At 64.4% G+C, this 23,873-nt stretch overlaps 1 protein-coding gene across 2 annotated transcripts in view; it reads right to left on the minus strand.

The window, feature by feature from the left end:
• Positions 1-3,448: 3,448 nt before the first annotated feature.
• The window catches only part of DOK7 (docking protein 7), a 34,214-nt gene continuing 13,789 nt past the window's right edge, over positions 3,449-23,873 (minus strand). For both annotated transcript variants that reach the window (XM_027545163.1, XM_027545161.1), the window contains exons 5-11: positions 13,763-13,882; positions 11,934-12,050; positions 10,444-11,123; positions 7,119-7,161; positions 4,323-4,451; positions 3,877-4,093; positions 3,449-3,776 (exon numbers count right to left, since the gene is read on the minus strand). In XM_027545163.1, coding sequence (XP_027400964.1) covers positions 3,957-4,093; positions 4,323-4,451; positions 7,119-7,161; positions 10,444-11,123; positions 11,934-12,050; positions 13,763-13,882 — 1,226 coding nt within the window. In that variant the 3' untranslated portion in view covers positions 3,449-3,776; positions 3,877-3,956. The remainder of the gene's footprint in view (positions 3,777-3,876; positions 4,094-4,322; positions 4,452-7,118; positions 7,162-10,443; positions 11,124-11,933; positions 12,051-13,762; positions 13,883-23,873) is intronic.

Below are 23,873 nucleotides of genomic sequence, written 5' to 3' on the forward strand. Positions count from 1 at the left end.
ATTTTTGGACCTGACACCAAAAGCAACAGTAAATAAGTGGGGCTACACCAAACCGAACCGCCCCTGCTACACCAAACCGAACTGCTCCTGCTACACCAAACCCAACCGCCCCTGCACAGCAGGAGAGGCACGGGCAGAGGAAAGGCAGCCTGTGGGATGGGAGAAGAGCCCTGCAAACCACGTACCTGAGAAGGGTTAATACCCAAAATGTGTGAACTCTTATTACTCGGCAGCAAAAACAAAGCAACAAGAAAGACGCTCAACATCACTAACCACTCAGTGCAGTCTCAGTCGTGTCCCACTCTTTGCGACCCCATGAATCGCAGCACGCCAGGCCTCCCTGTCCATCACCAACTCCCAGAGTTCACTCAGACTCAGTCCATCAAGTCAGTGATGCCATCCAGCCATCTCATCCTCTGCCGTCCCCTTCTCCTCCTGCCCCCAATCCCTCCCAGCATCAGAGTCTTTTCCAATGAGTCGACTCTTCGAATGAGGTGGCCAAAGTACTGGAGTTTCAGCTTCAGCATCATTCCTTCCAAAGAAATCCCAGGTCTGATCTCCTTCAGAATGGACTGGTTGGATCTCCTTGCAGTCCAAGGGACTCTCAAGAGTCTTCTCCAACACCACAGTTCAAAAGTATCAATTCTTCGGCGCTCAGCTTTCTTCACAGTCCAACTCTCACATCCATACATGACCACAGGAAAAACCGTAGCCTTGACTAGACGAACCTTTGTTGGCAAAGTAATGTCTCTGCTTTTGAATATGCTGTCTAGGTTGGTCATAACTTTCCTTCCAAGGAGTAAGTGTCTTTTAATTGCCTGGCTGCAGTCACCATCTGCAGTGCTTTTGGAGCCCCAAAAAATAAAGTCTGACACTGTTTCATTAGGGAAATGCAAACCAAGACCACAGCGAGACATCACCTGGCACGGGTCACAGGCACTATTACTAGAAATACGACAGGGTTTCCCTGGCAGCTCAGGGGCAAAGAATCCGCCTGCCAATGCAGGAGCCGGGTTCCATCCCTGGTCTGGGAAGATCCCACATGCCACGGAGCAACTAAGCCCAACAGCCACAACTCCTGAGCCCCCAGCCGCAACTACAGAAACCTGCGCTCCCGGGAGACATGCTGAGCAACGAGAGAAGCCGCTGCAGTGAGAACTCCAGGCTCCACAAGTAGAGGGCAGCCCCTCCAGAGAGAAGTCCCTGCAGCAATGGGCCCAGCGCAGCCGAAAACATAAAAGTAAAATGATATAAAAGACAACAGATACCAAAGGTCGGCAAGGATGTGGAAAAAGGCGGCCCTTACGCACTGCCGTAGGTGGGTGCAGCCTCCAGAGTGAAAGCGCTCAGTCATGTCCGGCTCTTTGCAACCATGCTGTCCAGGGGATTCTTCAGGCCGGAACACTGGAGTGGGTCGCCTTTCCCTTTTCCAGGGGATCTTCTCAACCCAGGGATCGAACCCAGGTCTCGTGCATTGCAGGTGGATTCTTTACCAGCTGAGCCACAAGGGAAGCTTATTCCTAAGTGGAATATCACTCGGCCGTTAAGAAATGAAACCCTGCCATTTGTGACAACTTGGATTACCTAAGAGGGCACTAGGACAGAGAAAGCCAGATGTATGGTCTCACACATACGTTCAACCTAAAAAGAAAAAACTGAACGGGTGGAACAGATGAACACGGTTGCCACAGATGGAGGACGGGGAGTGGATGATGACGCAGAGGGAGTCAAAAGGCTCCCGGTTACAAACCAGGCCACGGGGGCAGCGCCCAGCACGCGGCTCTAGGCAGCAATGCTGTAAGAAAAAAAAAAATCCTGAAACTTGTAAGGTGACTAGACTTACTGTGTTGCTCATTTCACAATATATACAAATATAGAGCCGTAATGCTGTACATCTAAAACTAATACAATTTGTCAATTACACCTCAACAAAAAGCATTAAGCCTTCCGGTCTGACACTGATACTCCAGAATTAGGGTGCTAAGCCCTTCCCGGCCCAGGAGGCCCCCAGGCTGCAGGGCACCCCTCCGCCGGCTCTGTGTCCAACACCCTGTGGGGTCTCCCTGAGGGCTGGGGGCGCGACAGGACAGGAGTGGGGCGGGCAGTGACGGGGCTGCCCACGGGGGCCAGGCCAGTGCTCCTCTGTCGGCAAAGTCGAGGCGCCCTTCTCAGGCCTCATTCGGGTCCAGGGCTCCCGAGACCTTTCACAGCCACAGTGGCCCGCGTGCCTCAACCCTGGTGGCTGCAACAGTTTTGCCAAGGTGACCCCAACGGACTTAGCCACCACCAGCCACCCTTCACGGCTCTGCAGGAAGGGCAGGCATTTGTTTGGTTCCCACTTGGCTCCGTGTGGCTTAGCCCCCGCACCCCAGAGCCTCGCTGGGCAGAGGGTGGCTGTCATGTGTCAGGACAAACCCCTGCCTGCCCCTGGTATTCTGATTCCTGGCTCCTCAACTGCCCCTCCAAGGTGCCCGTGGCCAGGCCTGGAAGACCCCCGTAGGGAACTGCTCAGCTTCCCATGGCCACGTGCCTCCAGGCAGGTGCTGCCCAGGAGACCCCCGGCCACCCATGGGGCAGAGGGCCAAGGGGGTGCAGGGGCCCTTCCTGGGTGCCCCCACATCCTGGGTCAGCATCACGAAGCCACGGTGGGCTCCTCTTATTCCAACAACAGGAGAACCCAGACGCCAGCCACCCGAGGCCACGGGTAACACCTGGACCCTGACCGCCTGTCCCCATGCTGCAGTGTGTGGCCCGCCCAGACCCCAACCCCCAGCTGAGGGGCCCCAACACAGCAGGAGCCCCAGACTGGGTGCTTGGCCACACTTTTCCCCCACTTGCAAAGACAGAAGCTTGCTCCCCCTGGAGTGCTGTCCATGGTCTGTGAGACTCTGACCTGCGTGTGGAGCGGCCCCGGGGCCTTTGCATCTCACTGGGGGCGTCTGCTGGCTCAGGCTTGGTGGGGGAGGGGAGCTACATCAACCCTGGCCACGTCAACCTGAGGGACCCTCCCCCAAGAGGCAGAGCACGTGGCGGGTGTCCCACAGGCTTCCCATGGTCAGACTAACCGAGGCCTGCTGGGGACTGGGTGGGATCACGGCAGGAGGCAGTAGGCATGGGTCTGCGGGGGGCGGGGTTAGGGGGGGTGGTTGGAGCCCCCACCAGGCAGAAGAGCCCTATCACATCTCTGAGACCAGGGTGGGTGGGTCCGGCCCAGCAAGGAGGACAAAAAGCCCACCACCAACTCCAGGAACTTTCCAGCACCCAGACCACCCGCACTGGCCAGGGGAGCCAGGACCACCCCTCCTGCCCACTGAGTCATGGTCAACCCCCGTCAACGCCGGTCAACCCCCAAGGCCACGGGAAACCCCCGCCCGCCGGCCAGGGGTCCGTCCTGTGCCCCCAGAGGGACACAGCAGGAGCCCGGGCGCTCAGGAAATAACTGGCCATGTTGACAATGGAACATAAGAGATTTTAAAGATCTAAACCGTTTACAGGACTAACTCAGTGGGTCCCAGGAGGCCGACAGTCGCCGAAGGGCCTAAGGGCCACGCCCTCCAGGCGCAAGGCAGTGCTGACGGGACGGGAGGTGGAGCCCTGCAGATGGACGCCCCACACCCCCGTCGGGGTTGGAGACGAGGGTCCTCGTCACTGGGCCGCTGCCTCCAGGGAAGGTTGCGGGCAGGTCACATCCCAGGGCCAGAAACTGCTAGCCAGACGCTGCCTCGGGTCCACCGCAGCCGCTGCGGACACCTGTCCAGGCGGCACCTCCCGCCGGCCTGGGGGCCAGATCAGGCGTCAGAGGGGCAACCAGAGCCGTCCGTCCACCCGCCGCCGCCCCCCACCCCCCACCCCCCGGGCCCGGGGAAGCGCGCCCACCCTCGGTTCCGAGCCCGACCGCCGCGATGGCGCGGGGCCGCTCCCTCCGCCGTCCAGGCGCGTCGCCGTGGTCCGGCGCCTCACCGCGGGGCCGCCTTCGGCCTCTGCTCTGGCGCAGGCAGCCGCTCCTCCCGGGCCTGCGCGTGCTGGGCCCCCGCCCTGTGCGCCGCCTCGGTGGCTGCGACGTCAATCAGCGCGTAGCGGGAGGCGCCGGCCCCTGCAAGTACACGGGGTGAGCGCGGCCGGGCCGAGCCCCCCGGACCCCAGACCTCCTGGACCCCAGGCCCCAGACCCCTGGACGCCCGGCCCCCAGCCTCCCAAACCCCGGACCCCCAGAATCCCTGGACCCTCGGGACTCCCGAATCCCGGACCCCCAGACCCACGGAGGCCCTGGCCCCTCAGACCCCTCGGATCCCCGGGGGTCAGCCCCTCGCCTGCACACCCACCTCGCACACCTGCGCCCGCCTCTGGCAGCTGCAGGCCCAGGTAGTGAAGCCGCTCGGCAGGGCAGGGGCTGGTGGGCACATTCACGTAGGTGGGCGTCTCCCCACGCGGCCTCCCAGGACCCCGCGCTCCTGTGGGGACAGCAGCCATCAGTCCCCAGGCGGTGACCCCCTAGACGGTCCAGAAAAGAGCTCCCCACCGCTGCCCACCCCTCTGGCGCCTCACCTCCACCTCTCCACGGCTTCCCCGACTCCCCCCATCTTCCCGACCACCTTTGCCCACCCCACCCAGGTTTCTCCCTGCCCCTCCTACACACACACAGCGGGCACCCAGGGGTGGCCCCGATGGCCCCACTGAGCCCAAGAGACCACACTTCTGTCTTCAGCCCCTGGCCACCCAACCGTCCAGCGTCTCTCCCCACCACTTGCTCCTGGGCTCCCCAGTGCCCAATCCCCTCCCAGGCCGCCGCCTTTCCCTGCTGACAACCCCCAGCCCTCCCCCTCTCAGCTGTCCTCCTGGGTCACCCCACCTGTGTCAGGGACCCTCTCTGGGCCAGTGAGTCCTTCCCTGAGCACAGGCCCACCCACACTTTCAGTCACAGTGACACCTCCTCCAGGATGGCCCCCGGGCACTTCAAGTCCCTTCCCCCATCAAAGAAACTGCTCCCAGCTGGCCCTCATTGGGGTCCAGGGTCCTGGCTGTCTGCGGCGTCCACCGGAGGCGTGGCCAGGTCAGGGGGTGGCCCTGTTCTGTGGGTCAGCTGGCTGAGCGCCTTCGTCAGGCAGAGGATGGGAGTGAGTCCAAGCCCCAGACGTCTCAGCTCTGAGGCAGGGCTCAGAGCTCAGGGCTCTCTGTGAATCCACTGTGTCTGTAGCACAGAGCCCATCACCCCATCGCCCCCGAGAAGGAGACGTCCTCCCCGAGGCCCAGCGGGCAGAGAAAGAGCCTTGGTGGGTGGCACTGGGCAGGGCCCTCTGCACGCCCCCGCCCAGGGCTGCAAGGAAGAACCTGGCCTTGCCAAGCTCACGCTGGCTACAAGCTCCCACCCAATACACCCAAACAGCAAGGCAGGACCCCACTCTGGCCAGGCTTGGGTGGGCACTGACCCACAGAGGGGTAGACGCAGATCCTTGCCCGTGTAACCCAAGATAACAGGCAGAGGCGCCTCGGAGAGGCTCTTAGACCAAGGGGCCCAGGGGAAATCTGGGCAGACTGCCTGGAGAAGGCGGCATGTGCCAAGGGATGAAGTTGGGGGGTGTAGGGGGTGGCAAAGGCCTGGCTAGAGCGAGGAGAGCCCTTGGGGGCTGAGATGGGGTCTGAGGGGAGTCTGGGAAGGAGGCCCAGCTCCTGAAAGCCAAGGGGAGGGCTGGGGTTTGACCTGAGGCCTGGGGGACAAGCTCCCTGTTACTCAGCGGCTGGCCTTAGGTCTGGGTCCGGTGGGCGCAGGAGTGGGAAGCAGCCCAGAGAGGCTGGTCTGCCTCGCCCCGGCCGCCCGCATGGGGTGAGGGTGCCCCCCGGAGGCCACCACCTGCCCTGGCGCCGCCAGACTCCCCTTGGCCTCCTGTCTCCCTCCCTGAGCCTTCCCTCTGAGCGTCTCGCCAGCATCTCCGAAGCCGCTCCGAGTCCTCTCCGGGCCAACCAGAGATGGAGCGGGGCTGCCCTGGCTTCTCCCTGGCTGTGCAGCAGGCCCGGCCAGACCACCCTGAGCGTCTCCTCCCCGGCCTGGGTCCGACTGTCTTCTGCTGACCCCCAGCCCCCTGCCCAGAGGAGAGCTTCCTCGCCCCCCAGCAGATCCTGATGCCGCTCCCGGGAGCACACCCTGTGCTGGGGGCAAGGGGCAGGGGGCGGCATGCAGAACCCTGCTCCGTGTCATCGGAGGATGGTCCCGAGAGCCCCATCCTGACCGGGGAATCCCCACGCCGCCTCGCATGGGGCTCCCCCATGGCCGCTCTCTGACCCTGCATGTCCATGACCTTGACCCTCCCCTCCTGCTCCCTCCACTGCGGGCGGGCCTGAGCCCTGCTTGGCCTACAGGGGCCAACCCCAAACAGGGGGCACACCCCCTGAAGAGGAGAGGGAAAGACCTAAGCTTGTAAGGACCCCGCCCCCAGGCTGGAGGTGGCCTCTATGAACCAAGAGGACCAAGCACAGAGTGGACCCCCAGCCGTGCCAGGCCAACCGCCCCACCCGCGGCCCCTCCCACGCGCCCAGGCCTTCCCAGCCCAGAGCCAGCTCTGCCCAGCTGGCCCCATGTACTGGGATGTCCCCCTAACTCCCTGCCTGGGCCCCCTCCCACCACGCTCCCCTGGGCCATCATCACCTCCATTCTCTATCCCCCAGGGGACAGGCTCCCTCTTAAAGGTTGGGGCTCCAGGCCAGCTCTGGACCCGCCCGCCTGCCCACACACCCTCCACGGCAGGCTGGACATACTCGGCCACCTTGACCCCAACCGCTGCCTGGTGCCCCCCAGCTTCAGCCAGGGCCCACCCAGCCATGGGCTGCTGTTGGGCTGTCTACCATCCCGCTCACTGTCCGCCGTCCCCCCTCCCACCGTCCCCCTTTCCCGCCGTCCCCTCACTGCCTGCCGTCCCCCTACTGTCTGCCGTCCCCCTCTCCCACCGTCCCCCTCTCCCGCCGTCCCCTCACTGCCTGCCGTCCCCCTCTCCCACCGTCCCCCTCCCCTGCTATCCCCCAATGTCCCATCTGGCAGACACTCTGGCTGGGCCGTGACCATGGCCACTGTGACCACACATCCCTTCCCCAGGCTGATGGGCGCCGGTGCCCAGGCTGAGGCCTACCTGTGTGCGTCACCAGGAGCCCGGGGGGCGTGGCAGCAGCTGCCTAGACCAAGGAGACACATGTCAGCCGGCAGCCCAGCCCCACCCCGGGCAGAGGTCGGGCTCCTTGGGTCCACCCCCTCTCAGGGCCCCACACGCCTGCCCTGACACGCACACAGCCCATGTGGGGCGAGGCGGTGGCACCTCGGGGCCCTGGACGTGGCCCGCAGCCGCGCCATGCCACACGCTCACAGCAGGTGTATAGCCAGCTGAGGTGCTCAGGGGCTTGTCACGCCACCCCTGAGCACTGCCCACCTGCTCTAAGCAGAGCACCCTGGGTGAACCACTCCTGGGGGCCCTGTGAGATAAGTCAAGGCCCCCAGACTGCAGGGCGGCCACTCTGGGCCGGAGGAGGAAGGTGGTTTGGAGACCTCAGAGCCGGGGGCTGAGCGGGTGGGGCGGTCACTGCTACCTGGGGCTCCGCTTCGCACACCCAGGAGGAGATGGGCCCCCGCAGGGCTGGACCCAGCACCCCGGCGCGGCTGAGGGCACAGACTGGCAGTGGGGCCTCCCGGGGGGCCGTGAGCTGGAACGGGTGCAGAAGCCGACCCGCTATTCAGGGGGGCAAAGGTGGTGCCCACTCTCAGGACGCAGCACCCCAGCCCCGGCCCCAGGCCGGCTCCTGTTGGGAGCCCCGACCCGCCACCTGTGAAGAGGCCCCGGCAGGCTTCGGGACTCGGGGAGGGTGTGTCTGACCCCCGAGACCCAGGACGAGAGCCGGCTGCCCTCGGGGGTCTGGGAGCTCCCCACAGCGGCGCCTGCTTCCCGGGGCATAGCCTGCAGCCCCGACGGTGCAGCCAGGTGCTGGTGGGGCGCGAGAGCAGCCCCTCCTGTCCGCCCTCCCTGGGGGCCGGGACCAGGTGGGGGCAGGCGGGCACACGTGGCCCGTGGGGTGCGGAGGGCTCTCTGGTGGCCCCGGGGGCGGGGGCGAGGAGCACGAGGCCCAGGGACCCAGGCCCATCCTACAGCCTCACGCTAGACTCCCCCTGGGAACGGGGGCCGGGGGATGTCTTTGTCACCCGCCCCATGGGCTCAGAGATGAGCACAGGTGAGCTGGAAGCCTTGTGGTGGGGAGGCGCTGTCCTGGGGCCCACCCAGCCCCACCAGGCGAGACGCCCCCCGCCCTCACCGGTCCCCTGGGCCACGCTGGGCTCAGGGAAGACCAAGACGCAGCCACCATGGGGGCCGGGCCTCCTCCGGAGCCTCCCCAAAGGGCCTCCGTAGTCAGGGGCCACCGCCATGAAGGGCCCTGCCTCCCCTAGCCCAGGGCCCCCACTGGAAGGCCTGGGCCGCCCGCTCCACCCCGGCCTGGGTCCCCCCACTGAGCACTGCCCGCAGTCCACCCCGCCTGCCTCGCCCCCGAGACTGCCCTTCCCTGAAGTCCCAGCCATCAGCCTCAGACGAGGAGCCCAGAGCTCACAGCCAGGACGCCCTCGCGGGGCAGGGGGCCAGCAGAAGGGAGGCCCAGCTTCCAGCCTTCCCGGCTTCCTGGCAGTTCCCTGGGCCGCCAGGGCCTCCGCTGGCTCTGCTGGAGGGGCGGCCCGGTGGGACGGAGCCTGGACGCCCCCCACCCATGGCTCCGGCCGCTCCCAGCGCCTCGCTCTTTGGCAGCAAGGCCAGCGGGCCCGCTAGGGGGAAATGGAAGCGGTGTGTGTGGTGAAGACTCCCACGGAAAAGCTCTCACTAGACGCGTTGTCTCGCCAGTCCCTGGCCCCCCAGACCAGCAGCACTGCCATCCCATGTACGGGGCAGGGGGCTCCAACGGGAGAGACCCCCCAGCCTGCCTTTCCCACTGCAGTCCTGCAGGGGCCGGGTCAGAGGCTGCTCTCAGCACCCCCAGGGAACCTGGGACCCGGGTCCCCACCAAGCAGTGACCAAGGCTGAGACGTGGCCCCCCAGGACATGCAGGGAGCCTGTGATGGGGGAGTCCCGGCTGCTCTGCCGCCCACACGGGGCAGACTGGGGACAGGGGTGCTTCAGGCTCAGAGCCAGGACTCTCGCTGACCCAGAAGGTGGGGGGTCCACCCTCTCTGGACGCAGGGAGCCACCTGCCTGAGCCCAAGCGGACCACTGAGGACTGCGCTGTGGTCTCCAGTGAGCGCGCGCAGACACGGGCACACGCGCGGACACCTGGCACACGTGCATCACACACATCACCTGGACATGCAACACGTGCACACAGGACACACGCCACGTGCAACTGCATGCATGTGTACACACATGTGCACGCCACATGCCACGCTTGCGTACACGCCTCATACACAGTGCACGCGCATGCACACGTCACACGCGGACACACACCACACACGCATGCGCGGGCCCTGGGGGCTGGCCGAGGCCACTCTCCTGGTTCATGCTTCTGGCGTGTTCAGGCTTAAGGCCGACCAGACAGGCAGGGCCTTGTGCAGCTGCGACCTGCGGGCCAAAGGAGGCCCCTGGATTTCAGAGACAGCGAAAGGCCCCAAGCGGCAGGGCTGGGGCAGGAGGCGAAGAGAGCCGGCCACACGGAAAAGGACACGACGGTAAGAAAAAACAATTTTATTTCCAGTCTAAGAAGGTCTTACAAACGGTGTCAGGTTTTAAAAATGTGAAAAGAGCAACAAACAGTCTTCAGCCGACACTGAAGGTACAAAGCGGAACATTTACAGGTGAGCTGAGCGCGGGACGCCCGCCGGCCGGAGCCCAAATGAGCGGCCACGGGCCTCGCCTTCCACGGGGGCGTCCGGAACCAACCGCGGCGCCAAGGGACACAGCAGGCCACGCAGCCAAAGTCCATGCAGGTGAGCAGGCCGCCCCCGAGGGCGCACGCGGTGCCTGGGGCCCCAGAACGGGAATGGACAGCCCCACCCTGCACCTTGCGGTCCTGACCACCGACCTCCAGCTCGGCCAGGAGTGGGAGTGGGGGGGGTGGTCCTGGGGCTTCTGACACATGAGCCTGACCCTGCCCTTCCCCGCCCACAAGAGGCCGCTGTGAGTGAGCCACGGAGGTGCCAGGGTCCCGAGAGCAGACCCCCGCCAGCCAGCAGGCCCCCTGAGCCTCGGGGTCCTGTTCAAAGGTTGGGACACCTGCGGGCGCAACTTCTGCCAGAAGGCGCGAGGGCCAGGCAGGTGGAGGCCCCTGGGACGCACGTTGTGGGGCACAGGGAGGTCCTCGGGTTCTGCCTCCCTGAACCTGCCCAGGACACAGCCCTCCCTGCAGGCTGGGCCCCCACCCTCAGCCCGGGCCCGGCCTACCAAGCCCAGCGCCCACCCCGGGCCACCACCACCCTCAGGGAGGGGGCTTTACCTTCAGTCCTCCGCAGATGGGACACGCGGAAAAGAGCGCGGGAGGGGGCCCGGCGTGGGGGGCGCCGGCTTCCCAGGACTCGCCGGCCCCTGCCGCTGCCTCTGGCGCCGGTCCCCGCCGTCTCTCACCAGGCCAGCCAGCGGTACACCCCGAGTCCCGGGCGGTGCCCTCCTCGGGGCTGCCCGGCGCAACGGGGGGCTGGTCCCGGGGCGCCTGGCGCAGGCTGCGGGGCGTGTCGTAGTGCGGCCGTGGGGCGGCGGGCACCTGGTACTCAGACACCCTGGGCGGGCAGGCGCACAGGCCGGGCTCCGGGGCCCCAGCCGCCGGCAGGCTGAGTAGGGAGCCGAGCTCGTCGCCGGCCCGCCACACGTCCAGGCTGCTGCCCGCGCATGACGAGAAGCTGCCCGAGTAGGAGGAGTGGCTGCCCGTGGCGATGCCGCTGTCCGAGGAGCTCTGGCGGCCAACCTCCTGCAGCTGCCGTGGCCGCAGCGGCTTCGGGGCGGGCCTGGCGGTGCCCGGCGTGGCTTCCCCAGGGGCCTGGGCGGCGGCCAGCCCAGGGCCCTCCTGCGATGTGCTGGCCGAAGACAAGGACGGCTCTGGCCACGGCGTGAGCCGGCTGCTGGCGCTGACGTCCGAGTGACTGGCCTCTGATGACGAGCTGGACACGCTGCGGTCGTCCCCTGGGTGGGAGAGCCCGGGGCTGAGGCTGCAGAGGGGCTCGGCCACTCAGGTGGGCGGGGGGTGGGGGAACCTGGGTGGGAGACTGACACCCGGCCCCTGAGGCCCCCCGCCCTGCGGAGGGCTTGCGCTCATCACGCTCATCACGCTGGGACGGCTCACACTTCCCCTCCCCAGACTCCGCCCCCAAGGGTCCGCCCCCCAGGACGGCCCCCTCCCCACGTCAACGCTCTCCCGACTGTTGCCCTGGGAACCAGACGTGAGCCCCCTTCTCTAAGGAGATGGCAGCCCCGGGCACACCTGAGATCCCCTGCTAAGGGGCCTGAACGGGCCGCTGTCCCCAGCGTGCACCCGTAGGGCTGTCGAGGACAGAGAACCTGCAGGGCTCCTCTGCTCTGGCCCAGGAGAGCCCGGTGCCGCCCCACCTCTGGAGAGCTGCAGGGCCCCCTCAAGGGTCGTCAGCCCCTTCTGTCCCTCTCCCCATGAACCACAGCAGCGGGGGCGGGGTGGGGGGGCTCTGCTCCCAGCAGCTGACACCTCGGGCCCCCGCTCTGGACACAGATGGTGCAGCCATGCTCGGTGTCGCGGGTGGGCGGGAAAGAATTCAAGCCCAGCCCGCCAGCCGACTCCGCGGCAGCACCACACCCCAGTCGGCATCCAGGCTGGAGCTGGGTGAGTGTGGCCCCTTGTGTGAGCGGGGCAGAGGGGTGGACAGGAGCTGGGGTAGGGGATCAGGGAGGGCAGCTTAAAGGAGCGGCCCCAGCCCAAGGGCCGCCAGACCTCCCCCGACCTCAGCCGGGTCACTGCCCTACCTCCGCTGCCCGGCCGGCCGGGGTGAGAGAGGAGGCTGAGCCGCTTCTCCAGCTGCAGGGCTTCCAGGGCCTCCTGCGCCACCCTTTCCTCCAGGGCGGGGCCCCCAGGGCTCGGGTCTGCAGCAGAGCAGAGTGTCAGTGAGGACGCGGCCCCAGGCCTGAACAGGCAGCGTCCTCCCCGTGACCCCAATGCCGTCGAAGCCCTGAGGACCCTGGTCCAGCCCCAACATCAGGACAGAGCCCCTGGGAGCCCCTCGCCATGCCTGCACACCAGCCACTGGAGCCCGAGATCAGGGTACCCCAAACATCCCCATGCAGGTGCCCCGGCCACCATCCTGTGTCTTGGGCCCAAGAAAAGGACAGCCCCTCAACCACCAGCTGATGGCCCTGGCCCAGAGCGGACAGTCCCTCCAGGGGGGCGGTCAGGACGCCAGGACACCCTCCTGCGGCTGGCGGGTCTGCAAGACGCTAGCGCTGGACGACTCGCGGCCCCACCCCTCGCCCTCCCTGAGCCTGGCATCCGCGTCTGCACCCCAGTCACGATGGGGCCCAGGTAGGAACGCACAGGGCAGGGGAGCCTCGGAACTCTAATCTCTCCCTTCCTCCTCGCAGCTCTGTCTGTCTGAGGCAGGCCCTGCCTCCGGGCCTTGATGTCTGCACGGCCCCGGGAGAGCCGCTGTCGGCTGGAGGAGACACTCCAAGATCCCCGAGGGTTAAGGCTGCACACCCAGTGGAGGCCGCATCTCAAGAGTCCCTGACGATCACGGGCCTCGGTGGGACGCCAGCCAGGCTCAGAGGGCAGAGCCCCACCAGCTCCGTCCACACTCCATGTGTCCACCCCTGCTCTGCCCACACCCTCCCCATCCATGCCACCCACACCCACCTGTGGCTGCAAGGCAGGAAGGTGCCAGCAGAGGGCACAGCCGTGCCATCCAGCAGAGCCTGGGCAGCGGGGCTCTGGTCCCAGGAGCCCCGTCCCTGCAGCTCATCTCCCCGCCTTCCCCCAGCTCACTGCAGGGGTTGGGGGCCCAGGGGCCGAGGTAGAGAAAGGGGGGACCTGGCACAGCCCCAGCCTCCCGAGAAGGCCCACCTGACCCCTGTCCAGCTGTGGGGCTCAGGCAAGGAGGCCACAGCTGGGAGCTCAGTGACTAGCTGCTGCCCGACGCAGGCCTTGGTCTCCCACCTGGACCAGGGGACAAGCGCCCCTCACGGGGGCCAGGGCAGCAGCGGCAGTCCTGGGTACCACCGCCCGGAGGGCCTCGGTCCCAGGGAGCGGCGATGCCCAGGGCCCACCTTTGTCCCTCCCAGGGCGGCTGTCCCCGAGCTGGTGGGAGGGACAGAGCTCACCCGGTGTGAGGAAGTGCCCGGCTAGCATGCCCTCCGGGGGCCGGCAGCATTCCCGGCCCAGGACTCTTGAATAAGAGGGGCGCCCCGCCCACACCAGGGAAGCGGGGAGAAAGCCAGGCCAGCTCAGTGCGGCGGCCCCCGCCCCCACCACCCCGACGTGTGGACACTGAGACCCCACCTCACAAGGCGGCCTCCAGCCCAAACACCGGCTCAGTTGGGGCCAGAGACCTGACCCCAGCCTCCTGGGGCAAGGCTCCCAGCCAGGTCTGGGAGGCAGGCCCCGCTCAGAAGGTCTCAGCAGGGCGCTTCCAGGCTGTGGTCTCATGCTGGTCCCCAAAGCCACGGCCTCTGAGCGTCTTGTGGAGGAGGGGCTGTGCAGGTGTGAGCGCCCCCCATCCTGGGAGCCCAGTGGGGGGTCACAGCAGCAGCACCCCCAACCCTCCTGCCAGGTCAGGCGCCCCCTCCACCCACCATGCACTCACCTGGGAGAACCGGCCGCAACCCGAAGGGGCCCTTGGTGGGGGAGATGCCTCGGACGATGCAGTCGAACAGGAAGCTGATCTGGTCTCCCTCGGTGGAAGACAGGAAGAAGACCCCAGCCCCTGCACAGGGAGGATGGACGCCACTGTCAGCCTCTCCCAGGGCTTTGGTGGTGTGGGACCCCCCGAGGTGGGCGTGGGACGCCAGGTGGAGGCTGCCACAGAAGCCAAGCAAACCCGCAAGCCTCCCCAACCCCTGCACCAGGGCGATGTGAGCCTCTTCCCCGCCGGAGGAAAACGCACAACTCGCCCAGGAGGCTGCGGCACACGCAGCTCTCCCAGGCCTGCGGGCACCAGGCTGGGCTGAGCAGCCTGGGTGGGGTGGGGGAGGGTGTCCTGCCCGCTGGTCCCCGGCCGTCAGCCGTCTCCCGACTCCCAGGCCAGCGTGAGGAGCCGGGTGACTTCTGAAGGACGAGGGCCATGGCGGAGGGTGGCCGGAGGCCGAGGGGGGCGTCCTGCCTGCACAGAGCGCCCGGCAGCCCCTCCCCACGGCCCGCGCTCCTCTGGGGCGGGCGGGTGCACCCCCGAGGAGGCAGCTGTGGGGCCCGGCTTCCTTGTCTGGGGCTGTGCTGAGAGGCCTGGCCCCCTCTGAGGCCTCTCCTCTTCCTGGGCATGTCCTCAGGGTGGGGGGCCCTGGAGCACCCCCACCCCGGCACTCTCACCCACAGAGAGGGTCCAGGGAACACTCATATCTTGAGATAAAGGAAGGTCACTGTGGCTCAAGCAGAAGTCAACTTGAATTTGATGCTAACTGAAGCCGCCTGTTTGCAGCTTGTCAAACATACACTGTACATCTGCTTTGATCATAAAAAAGGGCATCCTGACCAGACGTAAAGAACGTCCATGTTAAAAAGCACAGTGCTGGCCCTCCGTCCAGGGTGAGATCCCTCCCCAAGTGCCAAGGCCACGCTGACTCACTGCGCATGGGCCGGTCGTTCTTTTGGGGGGAAGAGGAACCGTGAAAACATGTAACCCTGACTTCTTTAACGTTCTTTGTTCTGGCGAGATAAACTCCAATAAAGCCGCTGAAAACCCCTGCTTCTGCAGAGCCGTTTGGCCAGCAGGCTTACGGGTCAGTCCTCGGGTGCGGTTCAAACAAAAGTCTTCTTTGTTCTCGTGACTGAAGTTTTGTTGATCACTGTTGTTGACGGAGGGGGAGGCTGGCTAGGATCCTAGCCCCCGGGAGCGGGGCAGGGGAGGGCTGGGGAGGAGGAGGGGGCGCCTGGGCCTGCAGGGAGCCTGGATGAAGAGCGGCAGGCGGGGAGCCCGCCAGCGTGAATGGAGTCCCGCGGCCTCGTGAATGGGGACGCCAGGTCCCGCGGGCCGCACGCCCGGGCATGGTGTCACCGCCCAAGAATCCCTCGTGCCTCCGCCGTCTGCCCAAAGAAAGGCCAGCCCCCCGCGCGGAGGAGGAGGGCACTCGGGGTGGGGCGGGCGGGCCAGGGAAGCGGCACAGTGAAGCCGGCCTGGTGACGCTCGCCTGCCCCGGATTCCATGGCCCCGGGCCAGCCCCACACGTGGCGATGCTGCTGTGCCCCAGGGCGGCCCCCCAGGGCCCTAGCTGGTGACACGCCTGCTGGAGAGACAGGAAACAGAGGCCCCTGGGGGCGGGGCATGCCTGGGCACCACGGAGCCCCGACCTTAAGCAGAGTGAGGGCACCCCCCTCCCGCCCACGGGGCCCCCTCTAGGGCCCCCTGCGGCTTGCTGCCTGCAGGGCTGGGCGGGGTCTCTCTCTCCTGGCCCCGGGGGAGGGGGGGTGGTGCTGACCAAGAACTCAAGCCGGGACCTTGGCCGACAGCAGGCGGACAGGGAGGAGGCCCTGTCCTGGCCGCCCCGCTCAGCTGGGGCCAGGCCTCTAATCCCGAGCTTACGGTCAGCTGGCAGCGGCGGTGGCACAACCAGTCCCCCGACTATAAAAAACTGCATCACAGGAGAGAGCGGAGCCGGCGGCATTCCAAGGGCGTCTGCGGGCTCCTGCTCCCGCACCGGCCGCCACCCCACCTCCTTGGCAGCCCCAGGGCCTCCCGAGGGGGACGTGAGTCTCTGAGGGCCCACCCGAGCCTCGTGACCAAGAGACGAGGCCGCCCAGACCCAGCGCCGACCGCCCACTGACCCGGGCTTTGAGGAGCGAACACACCTGGCCCGCCTGGCATACCTCCCCGGGGGGCGGCCACATCCGCAAGCCCCCTCCCCGCCCCCCTGCCTAGGACAGCCCTCAGCCACACGTCACCACCCTTCTCCTGTTGAGACTCTGCTCCTGTGACGTGGCCTTCCCTGGCCCCTGACCCCCGTGCTCCTGGCGACACTTTCATGGGACCCCTCCTCTGGGGCAGACCCGGGACCCTTCCCCTCCCTTGTGTGGACGCTGTCCAGGCCGCCAGGCCCAGCACCTTGAGGCAGGACCACTTCTGGCCCTTCTGTGGCCTCCAGTGTCTAACTCAGGGCCAAGCCCCAGGAGGGGCCCCCACTGAGCGTGGACGGAAAGAGTGGGGTGCGGAGGCAGCCAGGGCCCTGCCCCTTCCCAGACGCCCCTCCCCAAGACAGGGTCTCCACGTTTCCTGTTTGCTTGTGTGTCCGCGAGGAGGGCGCAAAGCTAGAGCCTGGCCCCGTCTTGCCTTGTGCAGGAGGGCTCCAAAGTCACTGAGGACGGCGACCACGGCCATGAGACTGAAAAACGCCTGCTCCTGGGAAGGAAGGTTATGACCAACCTGGACAGCATGTTAAAAAGCAGAGACCTTACTCTGCCAACCAAGGTCCGTCTAGTCAAGGCTATGGTTTTTCCAGTGGTCATATATGGATGTGAGAGTTGGACCATAAAGAAAGCTGAGCGCCGAAGAATTGATGCTTTTGAACTGTGGTGCTGGAGAAGATGCTTGAGAGTCCCTTGGACTGCATGGAGATCCAACCAGTCCATCCTGAAGGAGATCAGTCCTGGGTGTTCATTGGAAGGACTGATGTTGAAGCTGAAGCTCCAGTACTTTGGGCACCTGATGGGAAGAGCTGACTCATTTGAAAAGACCCTGATGCTGGGAAAGATTGAAGGCGGGAGGAGAAGGGGACGACAGAGGATGAGATGGTTAGATGGCATCACCGACTCAATGGACACGAGTTTGAGCAAGCTCCAGGAGTTGGTGATGGACAGGGAGGCCTGACATGCTGCAGTCCATGGGGTTGCAGAGTCGGACACAGCTGAGCAACAAATGAACTGAACAGATGTGGTCACTGCCACCATGCCCCTCCCACCCGCCTCCTCTCATCCATGTCCGTGAAGCCTCCACTCCACCCCGAAGCGGGTCCAATCCCCTCCCCTGAGCTCTGGACCACAGGAACTGGCAGAAGGGACACTCTACAGGGTTTGGGGCCCAGGCATGAGGGGCTGGCAGCCCCCAGATTCCCTGTCTTGGAACCAGCCACCCGAGTTGTCCTGTTGGAAGGTAAGGCCCAGAGGAGAGCTGAGGCATCCCGGCCAGTAGCCAGCACCAGGGCCCCAGGCCATGCCTGAGGCCACCCACCAAATGCCACTGCCCAAGTGACTCCGGCCCACCGCGTGGAGCAGAGGGAGCCCTGCAGACCGCTGACCCACAGAGTCGCAGCCAGGAAACGGCGCTAAGGTTTGGGGGTATCTGTCTCCCAGCAATACGTAACATGGAAAATGAAGATTCAGAGGAGCGCGTCCTGCCCAGCAGGAAGCGGCTACCTGCAGGTTCACAGCCACCTTTCACTCTGGAGACAGATGCTATGGGTCATAGGGGGTGCAGCAAACCTCACTCCTGTCATAAATGCAACTGCTCCTGGGGAAGAATATCTCCAGGGGAAAGCATCACGTTCAACTTGAAGATTCACTAGCCGTGAGAAAGAAAACCTTCCTTCAAACGTCCGATGAGCCCGATTAGATCCAGGCTGATCCCTCTCTTTAATCTCCAGTGTCCAGACCTTTGTCCCTGGATCTCGGTGTCCCCAGCTCCTCAGAGAATTCCATTCTCTGCTGGCAAAGACCACACAGCAAAGGCCAGTCGGGGACAGAGCCTCTGAAGGACTTTCCTGCTGAGAAGGTTCTACAAAGCTCCGTCCACACAGCACTGGTTATCAATCAGAAAGCTGGCAGAGCTAAGCTGGCTGAGCCTTGGGATGTTATTTTGCAGTTTCCTAATAGAGTGAAACATCTACTGATTAAAGTTTCATTTGTCTCTGCCTCTATTTTGGGAGAAAGAAACAAAGTGTGATGAAATAAGTTCATGTGAAATGAAGTTTAAATCTCACCTGATCATTTCATCATACCCACTAGGGGTGGGTATTTAAACCTATTTAAACAACAGGTGTGCTATTTAAACAACACGCAGAAACAAAATGGGAAACAAGTGCTGGTGAGGGTCTGGAGACACTGGGACCCTCGCACACTGTTGGTGGGAGCGTGACGTCGTACAGGAGCGTGGAAGGCAGTGTGGCCATTCCTCAAAACATTCAACCAAGAACCACCATCTGATCCAGCAAGTGTATTTCTGGGCACGCACCCAAAAGATTTAAAAGTAAGGTCTGCAAGAGATATTTGCCTGCCCGTGTTCACAGCGACATCGTTCACAATAGCCAAATGTGGACACAGTCCAAGTGTCCATCGACAGATGGACGGATGAACACAATGTGTTCCGTCCACACAGCGGAATCTGATTCAGCCTGAAAAAGGAAGGAAAGTCTAACACCTGCTGAACGCGGATGAGCCGTGAGGATGCTGAGCCAAGTGAGACAGGCCAGTCACAAGAGGACAGATCCTGAGTGATTCCACTCAGATGAGGTCCCCAGAGTTGTCAAACTCAGAGGCAGAAAGCAGAATGAGGGGTGTGGGCTGGGCGGGGAGGGGAGCACGGAGCTGGTGTTTGATGGGGACAGAGTTCTGGACGATGACGAGGTTCTGGGGACGTCGGTGGTGATGGGGGCACAACCATGTGAACGGACGTGCTCACTGCCACTGAACTACAAAGCGGCTTAAACGGTGCAGTGTGCATCGTGTGGGCTTGGCCAGGGTGAACCGAAACCAGGGGCAAATACCAAACAAGCTCTCCAGAGAGTAGGCTCTGTCCCACCCTCCAGCGAGGCACCTCCCCACCCCACCCTGCCACCACCCAACAGGATGCAGCCACGCGGTCCAGGCACCTCACATCCTCGGAGCAGCTCCCGCTAAACGCCAGGAGCTCATCACCCTGACAATGCCCCCTGCACACGGGAAGGGGGGCACCCAACCCCACCCTGAGCAGACAGCAGGGGCGTCAGCCTTGGCCCTGGACTCTGTCCCTGGGTGGATGCTGGCCTCCAGCTCCCAGTCACCCACCGACACCCTGCTCCAGCCAAGGCCACTCACTGGTGACCCACCTTCCTCCAGCGCTCCCCCCACTGCCCCCACAGGGATGCACTGGACACCTGCCCAGGTGAGGGGCCCCTCAGGCGAGCCTGGGACCTTGCTTTCCTCTGCATCTCCCCAAGTGCTGGCTGAGGGTCCTGCTCTGAAACGGTGTCCTGAATGACTCAGCCACGGAGAAGGCCTGCCCTTCCCCACCTCCACCCTGTCCCCCAGGGGTGCAGGAGGACAGTGGACTAGGTCAGCTGGTGTCCCCACCCCTACATTGGGACAGGGAGCTGAGGTGCAGGCCGGGGAACAGCAGGTAGAGACCCACACCCAGGCCCCACTCACTGCATGGTGCCTGCCGCCCGCATGGTGAGACTCGGAGGCCCAGGTAGGAAGGACACTGTTCAGACAGAGTGCCCACCTCTGGGAGAATTCTGCCAAGCACGCCTGCCAGCCCGGAGCCATCACGGAAGTAGGGGCTGGTGCCACCCACCCAGTCCCTGCAGGGCAGTCTGGCCAGCAGAAGAGTCTCTCCCTGGGAGAGTGAGACTCGGGGTCCCCTCTAGGGGACGCTGTCACCCCGGCCCAGGCGCCTGGCTGCGCCAGCAGCAGACACTCCTTGGCCAGAGACCAGCTGGTGCGGTCAGTCCCGACCCACAAGAGGCTGCGAAGCTGGGTCCAGGTCACCGCGTGGTACACGCCTCGCAGGCAGGGGCACAGGAAGCCGGGCGGTGCAGATGAAGGACTGAGGCTCGGAGAGGCTGAGATGAGTCAGACTCATCCTTGGGGGCCTCGGGAGAGCCGCACTTTCTGCCCACGGACCACCTTTCTCCCACGTGAAGATGTGGGACACGGCTCACTGGCCATCACGTGCAGATGGTCCCACGAGGCCACCCTGCCCGTCCCCGAGGATGCACTGGGCCTGCTTTTTGGCCTGGGAGGAGACAGACTGAAGCCAAATGCCCCGAGAAGGAGTCCTGGAGGCCGCTGAGAGCCAGTCCTGGTGCCAAGAGGCGCTGGCTGGGCACCGAGGGGGGTCACCTCGCTCAGACAGACTAGGGCAAGTCTTGGGCTGCTCCGTGCCTCAGTGTCCCCATCTGTAAATGGGCACGTGCACACACCGCTGAGGGTGGGTGTGTGGATCTGGGCCCCACCAGGTGGGCCTCCTGCAGGGGCCTCCTGCTGACTACCGCCCTTAGGCCCCTCTCTCCCTGACCCGGAGTGACCTCGGCCTCCCTGGACATGCAGAGGCTCCAGAACCGTCCCCGGCTGCACATGCCATCGTGGGCTGCAGAAAGGTGGCAGATCCCGCTCCGACTCAGGCCTGGAGAGCACAGACCTCGAGGCAGAGGGCTGAAATCGACCGCAAGTCTGTCCAAAGTGTGACAGGGCTCTAGACCCAAAGGGAGACTCCGCCTCCAGGGGTAAACCTGATCTGGCTCTGGACGGGCTCTGAACCCTGTCTGGGGGCCTTCCCCTCCCATGGGCCGAGCCCGGGAGCTCAGCCCAGGCCCACCTCCGCGGACCCTCCGCTCGGTGTCCTCGCCACCCACCCTAGCCGGCCCTCCTCCCACCCCCTTCCTAAGGCTCCTGAACCTGCAGGCCCCGCCCCCAGCCTCCTCACACCCCGCCTCCCTCCTCCCAGCACTCTGGGGCCAAAGCCACCACCCTCGACAGGCTTGCTGCTGGCACCATCCCGCTCCAGCACCTTCCAGGGCTCCCTGCTACCCAGGAACACAGCCCAGCTCTGGTCCAGCCTCCAGGGCCTCCCGTAACCGGGACACGGCTTCCGCCTTTGACCTCACCTCTGCCACTCTACCAGGGTCCCCCCACACACTGTTCCTGCCACCAGCCACGCTAATGTCTGTCTGGAACCCCTTTTCTCTTCCCTCCACTCTACCCTACCTTCAGCAGCCAGGCTCATTTGAACTCCTATTTAACCTGCAGAGGCCCTATTCAGGCTCAGCCCGTGAGGGCCTCCCCAGCCTCCCCAGCCTGTGCCCCTTCCAGGCTCCCCTCGCACCCCTGAGGACTCTGAACGTCCTTGTCTTCTCACATAGCCTGAGCCTTCGCGGCGCAGCATGGGCTCCCCACTCCGACCCTGCACCCAGGGCCAGGCACAGAGAATCCCCTGAACACATTCCCCCCTCCTCCAGACTCCCAGGCTGGAGACCACGGCTCCAGCAGCTCCAGCAAGACCAGCATCTGGACCACAACGCCCACCAGAGGCGGCCGAGGGCTGTTCGGCGCTGGACACGCGAGCACGGCGGTCTCTCCTGCTCCGGAGCATCCCCCTGTGCCCACTTGCTTGTTCTCGTTGTTCAGTCGCTAAGCCACACCCAGCTATTTGTGACCCCATAAACTGTCCTCCACTATCTCCCGGAGTTTGCTCACACTCATGTCCATCGAGTCAGAGATGCCATCCAACCATCTCATCCTCTGTCGTCCCCTTCTCCTCCTGCCTTCAATCTTTCCCAGCATCAGGTCTTTTCCACTGAGTTGGCTCTTCGCATCAGGTGGCCAGAGTATTGGAGCTTCACTATACTTGGTTACATATATATATATATTCACTATACTCACTTATATATCCATGAAGAATTGATGCTTTCGAGCTATGGTTTTGGAGAAGACTCTTGAGAGTCCGTTGAACTGCAAGGAGATCCAACCAGTCCATCCTAAAGGAGATCAGTCCTAAATATTCACTGGAAGGACTGATGCTGAAGCTGAAACTCCAATACTTTGGCCACCTGATGCGGAGAACTGACTCACTGGAAAAAGCCCTGATGCTGGGGAAGATTGAGGGCTGGAGGAGAAGGGGATGATAGAGGATGAGATGGTTGGATGGCTTCACCAACTCAATGGACATGAGCTTGAGTAAGCTCCGGGAGTTGGAGATGGATAGGGAAGCCTGGTGTGCTGCGGTTCATGGGGTTGCAAAAAGTCGGACATGACTGAGCAACTGAACTGGACTGAATTGAACACTCACTTTATAAAAATGATTTACAATGCTCGCTGCTCCCCAAGGGGCCAACAGGATGGGCTGGACCCCAGGAGCCGGGAGGAGGAGAGGTGGAGCCGCGGGCGGAGGCCTGGGCGCCAGCCTCGGACTCCGTCGTCCAGCACCCGTGGAGTCCCTCCGCAGTCAAGGACCCTGATCCTTGGGGCCGCAGCCGGCTCACGCGGGAGTGGAAACGCCTCGGAAGTGTCCTTGACAGGACCTGCCGACGTGAGAGACAGGGGCTTCCCCTGGCCCCTGTCCTAGAAGCTTCCACTCCCCCTTAGGCCCTGTGCAAATGCCTCCCAGACCTCCCCAAAGCCTTCCTGGCTCTGGCAGGACGCCCGCCCCCCCTCCCCGGGTCCACCACTCTCCCTGCGGCTGAGCCTGTCATGGGTGAAGGGTGCCCCAAATCTCTGTGCCACCCTCATCTGCGTGCCCTGCCCCTGCCTGGGAGCCCTAAACATATCACCGTGATCACCCCAGAGACAGAGACCTCGGGCTCCTGTTCAAAGAATCTCATCAGGCTGCCGTCCATGTGGAGGCCACAGAAAGAACACATCCACCCATGGGGTGCCCAGAGCCGCACGGAGCCCCCTCCCCTGACCCCTCCCCCACACTCCCCAGGGCCCTCTCTTGACAGCCAGTCACTGGTGTCTCAGTGTGGGTGAGGGGCCAGGGTCCCGTCGCTGCTCTCCGGAGTGGTCTGGGGGCGTGGCTCTAGGGCCCAGGGGCCAGGCAGGAGAATTTAATTCCTTCATCCAGAACCTTCCAGAGCCTTCTGGTGACTCTAACCCCTGCTCCAACTCAGGGCCCACAGGCTCACTGAGATCTGAATTCTGACACCTCCAGAGTTGGGGTGACCTTGTCATGGGCTGGATGGTGGCCCCAAAGAATAGGCTCACATCCTGTAGCCTGCGACTGGGCCCTTATCTGGAAAAGGCTCTCTGCAGGTGTGCCCAAGTGAAGGCTCTCAGACCCTCCTGAGTATCGAGGGGCCTTGACTCCAATGACCTGTGTCCCACGTGAAGTGGGACCTCGTGAAGCCAGAGCAGACAGGAGGGACGTGGCCACAAGCCTGGGAACACTTGGGACCCCTGGGGACTGGAACAGGCGGGGAGGACCCGCCCAGCCCCGGCCGAGCTTGATTTGGACAGAACGGTGAAGGGGCAGACTGTGCTGTTCTCAGGCGTGGGATGCGGTCATTCGCTACGTGGCCCCCGGAGCTGAACCAGCCACCCTCCTCCCAGGAGGCCCGCGTCCTGAGTGGACTGCTGCTCTGACCACACACACAGGGCTGCACGGTCCCTGCTCACCCCGCCTTGAGTCACCCGAGCTGGTGACAGTCTACAAACCGGCAGAGCCGCGGCCCCTGCCAGGGGCAGAGGGTCGTGTCCCTGGAGAACTGCGCCCCGTGGGACCCGCCGGGTGGCAGAGTGTCGGGAAAGGCTGGCCCAGCCACCCACTGCGCCCACCGTGTTCTCTGGCCAGCGCTGGCCAGGGGCCTCCAGAGAGTCTGGAGGGGAGAGGAGGACCCCCAGGAGGGACTTTCTGTGGGAGGGAGAACCCGCCCTGGAGCCCTCGGGTCCGGGCAGACCTGCCGGGCCCGCCCAGGGCCCAAGGCCCAAACTTGGGCCTTGCACAGAAGCCCCAGGGCGGCCAGCCACGGTTCACGCTGTTGGCCTGCCTGCCCGGGAGAGGACTCAGCAGCCTGAGTTGC

The sequence above is a fragment of the Bos indicus x Bos taurus genome, chromosome 6, assembly GCF_003369695.1.
Source record: "Bos indicus x Bos taurus breed Angus x Brahman F1 hybrid chromosome 6, Bos_hybrid_MaternalHap_v2.0, whole genome shotgun sequence".
NCBI classification, from domain to species: domain Eukaryota; kingdom Metazoa; phylum Chordata; class Mammalia; order Artiodactyla; family Bovidae; genus Bos; species Bos indicus x Bos taurus.